This window comes from Acyrthosiphon pisum, chromosome A1, assembly GCF_005508785.2.
Source record: "Acyrthosiphon pisum isolate AL4f chromosome A1, pea_aphid_22Mar2018_4r6ur, whole genome shotgun sequence".
NCBI classification, from domain to species: domain Eukaryota; kingdom Metazoa; phylum Arthropoda; class Insecta; order Hemiptera; family Aphididae; genus Acyrthosiphon; species Acyrthosiphon pisum.
In genome coordinates this window covers 56,492,420-56,497,713 of record NC_042494.1, presented here as the reverse complement: position 1 = coordinate 56,497,713, position 5,294 = coordinate 56,492,420, and the positions used below count along the sequence as shown (strand labels likewise).

Genomic DNA, 5,294 nt, shown 5'->3' with positions numbered 1-5,294 from the left:
TATATAATTTTTTAAGAAAAACAATGTTTTATAAGCGACTTGAACCTATGTAACAAAATATTTTCAAAAAAATGTACACTTTCTGAAATAATGAGTGTTCTATGATAAAAGAATCACCCAGTATAAATATTTTTTCATTTCATGTTTTCATTTGTATAATTTCAGGGTAATTTTGGCGATGTTTATAAAGCAAGATTGCGGTCTACCAATAAGGAAGCCGCGGTAAAAACATGTCGTGTTACCGTGCCCGATGAGCACAAAAAGAAATTCCTGCAGGAAGGTCGTATTTTGAAACAATATGACCATCCTAATGTTGTTAAACTAATCGGTATCTGTGTGCAGAAGCAACCTATTATGATAGTCATGGAACTAGTCGCAGGCAAGTTTTTTGAATATATTCTAGAATTACTTTTTATCTTTTGAATATAACCTAGTATTTAATTTAAGCGGCTGCTTTGATTTAACATAGCTTAATAATCATCTGGACTTGTGCTGGATATGTTCTATTTTGATGAGTGTAGGTACACATTTAATAATTAAATATTTTTGTTTATAGGAGGGTCTTTGTTATCGTATTTAAGAAATAATTCTAAGACCTTGTCTGTCCTCCAATTGGTCTCAATGTGTCGTGATGCAGCTGCTGGCATGATGTACTTAGAAAGTAAGAACTGCATTCACCGTGATCTCGCAGCTCGAAACTGTTTAGTTGGTAAGTTTATGAATTATTAAATATATATTATGTATTAAGAAAATGAGACATAAGTAAACATTTTCTACTTATTTTGTTGTATGCACGGTTGGCACACGTCCTGGTTTTGCCGGGATTTTACCGTTTTTAAGTTTAACATTCCGGTATATTACATTGATAAGGTGTTTCGGGACGGCCAATTTTCCAGGAATTAAACTTCACTAATTTATGTTAATATTTTGTTTTTACTAAAATTTCTAGTAGAAAAACAATTTTGTTTCGATAAATAATAAAATAATAAAGTTGATTACTCGATTGACAGACGAAATCGGTTTTTAAATTGTTATATTGACTTGGTGACGACAGTATTATTGACGAATACGTTCATATTGTTTTCCCGTTCAGTTACAACAATTTTTTTTATCACTTATAGCTAATCGATAATTTTGTCGGTTACTCATTACGGTAACACTGAGCTAGTTGATACCTTATAATCGTATATAAAAAACCATTGTGTGTGGTATTTCAATTACGAATAGTATCAGGATATTAAAACTGGTGGTTCACCACGGAGGAATGGTAAAAATTACAGAAAACGTCTGCCCGGTTCATTAAAATAAAAAATGGCATCCCTAAGTACGCTTCTTATCAATGTCCATTCAAAAAACAAGAAAATGCTTGACTACAAACTATCATGTTATTTCTAATTTGTTTTTAAACCCTACCTAAATCATAACATGAAACTGTTTATTATTGTCATATGTATACACCGGATATATAATTTATACATAGTTTTAATATTTATATGTTTTTACATAAATATTTTATATTAGTGATGCACAACATTTTTTCTTTTGGCGGGTTACTAAATAGTAGAAATTTTTCTGTATCGCCAAATCTAAAAATTTAATATATATAATCACTTAATTGATAAAATATTTGTATGTATAATGTACCTTATGGTTTTGTCATATTTTTTACTATAGTTTTATTTCGTTTAAATGACAATCATTAGTGTAGTAATATGTATTTTAAAAATAATTAAATATTTTGTTTTTCTTTGAAATATGTTTCGGCCAGATACAATGCCTTCGTTAACTGTAAATTGGGCATAATTCTAGTATTATATTATTATTATATTTGTTATTTAAAAATATAAGTCATATTTACTTTTTATTTAAAAAATAAATGTCTTAAAATTTAAAAAATGCGTGCAGAAATACCCTAAAAAACTATAGTTACGACCTAAATATTATAGGTATAGGTATTATTTTAATTATTTATTATGATATCCTGGTGATATATAGATTTGATAATGTTGAATTCATTGATCATAAAAGTATTAGGTAGGTAGGTACAGATGTTTAGCCCATATCAATTTTATTAGTTATTATGGAATTTCAAGCGTAAAACCAGATAGATTTTAGTTGTTTGTGTCAATAGTAAAATATATCTATAATTATATAAATTCCCGTTAGAATCTTGAAATAACATTTTTTCAATTCGAATTTAAATAAAAAATAAGTCAAAAAACATAAAAAATCTATTAAAAATACATTAAACTACAAAATAACACTATAGGTATACGTTGTAGGTATTAATTTAACTAGTCGCAATAAAAATTTGTACCACAACGAGCATCATCATAATGCCACCATTAGAAATCCCCCCGGTAATAACAATATATTAAGTATCCATTATTATTATCAAAAGATTGTGATTAAAAATTCTAGATAAATATCAAATTTTAAAATATAACTTACTAAAAAACTAATAATGTAATTTTCCCTATTCAAATTAGATGATAAAAATATAGTGAAGATTTCTGATTTTGGTATGTCCAGAGAAGAAGAAGAGTATATAGTTTCTGACGGTATGAAACAAATTCCAATTAAATGGACAGCTCCTGAAGCTCTTAATTTTGGTAAGTCAAAGGATTAGATGTATTTTTGAAAATATGAGATTCTTTCTATTATTCTATAATTATACGTGTGTAGGTAAATATACTACATTATGTGACGTTTGGAGTTATGGTGTACTGTGTTGGGAGATATTTGCCAAAGGCGGAACACCCTACAGTGGTCTCAGCAATTCAAAGGCTCGGGAAAAAATTGATACAGGTAATAATAATGGAGTGTAAAATGATTAAGATGATTTAAGAGTAATCACAACTCGATATAATATTAATCTGATTATTTGTTATTTTTATTAATAATCAATAATGAATAATAATTTATTTTGTTTTATATTATTAGGTTATAGAATGCCTGCTCCTGAAGGAACACCCGACGAGATTTATCGTCTCATGTTACAGTGCTGGCAATATCAGCCAGAAAACCGTCCACATTTCGACAGGATATACGCAACCGTTGAATCATTGGTCAAATCGTTGAGGTAAATATTAAATTATTATTATATATTATATATTATAATAATTAACTAACGTTGTTAAACTGTGTGATTGTTTTGTGGTTTGGTTTTGCTTTATAACAAAAAAATCAAAATAACATTTGCAGCCCGGTGCCTCCTAAAATGCGTATTGTCGATGGCGCTAAATCAAATGATATTGCCAATGTCGCTCTATTTATGTTGCGTATATGATGAATGTCATTGGCTTTTTGATAGGCCGTCATCCAAGTGGTCTGCGGCGGCCTGTCTTCGGAAATGGTGATATCACTGTGTGTGCTACGGAGTCTTCACAGAAACCCTTCAGCCGGTGAAACTTATTCTTGTGATTGTTTTATTATTAAGTTTATTTTTTTTTTTTATTATTGTTAATTGTTTTGTTCATCAGTTGTATCGACCTCAAATTTAGCCGCATATACTGTGTAAAAAAATTGATTTGTTTGTATAAGAACTTGGACTAATTATCCGTGTCTACCATTATCTATTTGTTACCTAGAATGTTACGAAAAATGTTTTATGCTCAAAATAATTTTTTGGACTTAGTTGAACAGAAAAATCTCAATTATTAGGTGCTATTTATTTTAGTGTTTAGAAAACATTGAGAGTCTTTAATCCAAATGGATATTATAATAGTTGTATAAGTATTCAATCTTTAAGAAAGTGCCAAATTAAAAGACTATAGATAGCTATAAATTGTTTTAATATTATTTTATAGAATTGGCACTTTAAGGAAAGATAAAAATTGTTTGTTTTTTAAATTTTTATTAATGATTTATTTGACTTGGTTAATGGACAAGCATATTATATATTATATTATATAAATAAAATATATATTTTTATTTTAACCTTGTATAAGTATTTTATTTATTTAAATCATTACACACACAAATGATGATTGTAATAATTTTATGTTTTATATGTTAAAAGTTAAATCTATAATAACTTAAGTTGAAAAATACAAATTATTACGTTATTCGTAAATATATATATAATATAATTTTAACCTTTTAATTTTATATATTTTACTAAACAAAATACTGAGTGCTTTCAATTTCAATGAGATATATTTATCCATACATTGTGATTTTGGATACCTTATGATATTATTTTATGTTTTAAGGACTAAGGATAATATGTATTATTATAACTTGTAAGGATTATTACCTAATAAAAGTTCATTAAAAAATTATAAAACTGTTTATACACATTACACATGTATTACATATAAATATGATGTTTATTGGTTTATCTTCCAACAAATAAAATTATCGACTGGGCATCTTCCATTTTAAAAGGTTTTGTGAATAATTACAGATGACTAAAGCTCATTATAATTTCAGAGTAGTTATGTGAAACATACTTATATATAGTACCTACCTATAATTTTAGTACACTAGTGCTGTGCTTTTTTAACAGCATAAAAATTAGTTTTTTCCAATCACTCGAATAGTATGATCAATTATTAATGGCTGCCATTTGAAACGGAAGCGTTTTAATATGCATTAATGCATTAGTTATTTACATTAATTAGTTCTGTTCGGATGCGGTGGAAATATTATGATTATCTGGTTGCCTACCTACTAATATATCTACCCATATAGCAATTCTGTATTCGGCACGATCCGTTGATACAAATATCACTTTTCAGTAGGTCATTATTATTTAACTCAAGGTTTCCCTGGCTTTGGTGCGCGCTTGGCTCAAAATAATCTATTGTTCGGAAAGGTACTATATGGTATAGTACATCGCACTGCACGGAAAGTTCAGAGAAAATAATACAAAATATTTCATATACTTATAACAGTAAACTCAATTTTTCGTTTAACAACGAGTCTAATGCGATGTTGATTGTATATTATTATTGTACTACGGACGAAGTCGTTCATCCGAAAGGCGACGAATACGCAATTTTGTAAACGAGGCGGAAATCGTTTTTATGGTAGGTATCTGGTATATAGTATATATACTTATGGGTATATTATATAAGGTCACTGGTTACTGGTTCTAGTTATGATATAGGGACCGGCTTACTGACACTTCAACCGGACTACGTACTATATCTACAATACGTGTGTAAGAACAAGACCACTGAATCGCTAAACACTGATCATCAGTACCTATTCATAAGAGGCTATAGAGTCTGATCGTCCCGTTGAGCCGAATATATTATATCGTAATCAGACGTAGGTACATCACAGGT

General features: G+C 28.5%; 1 protein-coding gene across 3 annotated transcripts in view; it reads left to right on the top strand.

Moving 5' to 3' along the window:
- LOC100160482 (tyrosine-protein kinase Fer) overlaps positions 1 to 3,529 on the top strand; it is a 38,021-nt gene extending 34,492 nt beyond the window's left edge. For 2 of the 3 annotated variants that reach the window (XM_003244817.4, XM_001942538.4), the window contains exons 10-15: positions 166 to 379; positions 557 to 709; positions 2,490 to 2,612; positions 2,686 to 2,808; positions 2,944 to 3,082; positions 3,205 to 3,529. In XM_003244817.4, coding sequence (XP_003244865.1) covers positions 166 to 379; positions 557 to 709; positions 2,490 to 2,612; positions 2,686 to 2,808; positions 2,944 to 3,082; positions 3,205 to 3,289 — 837 coding nt within the window. In that variant the 3' untranslated portion in view covers positions 3,290 to 3,529. The remainder of the gene's footprint in view (positions 1 to 165; positions 380 to 556; positions 710 to 2,489; positions 2,613 to 2,685; positions 2,809 to 2,943; positions 3,083 to 3,204) is intronic. The other variant, XM_003244816.3, reaches the window with a different exon arrangement.
- Positions 3,530 to 5,294: the final 1,765 nt, after the last annotated feature.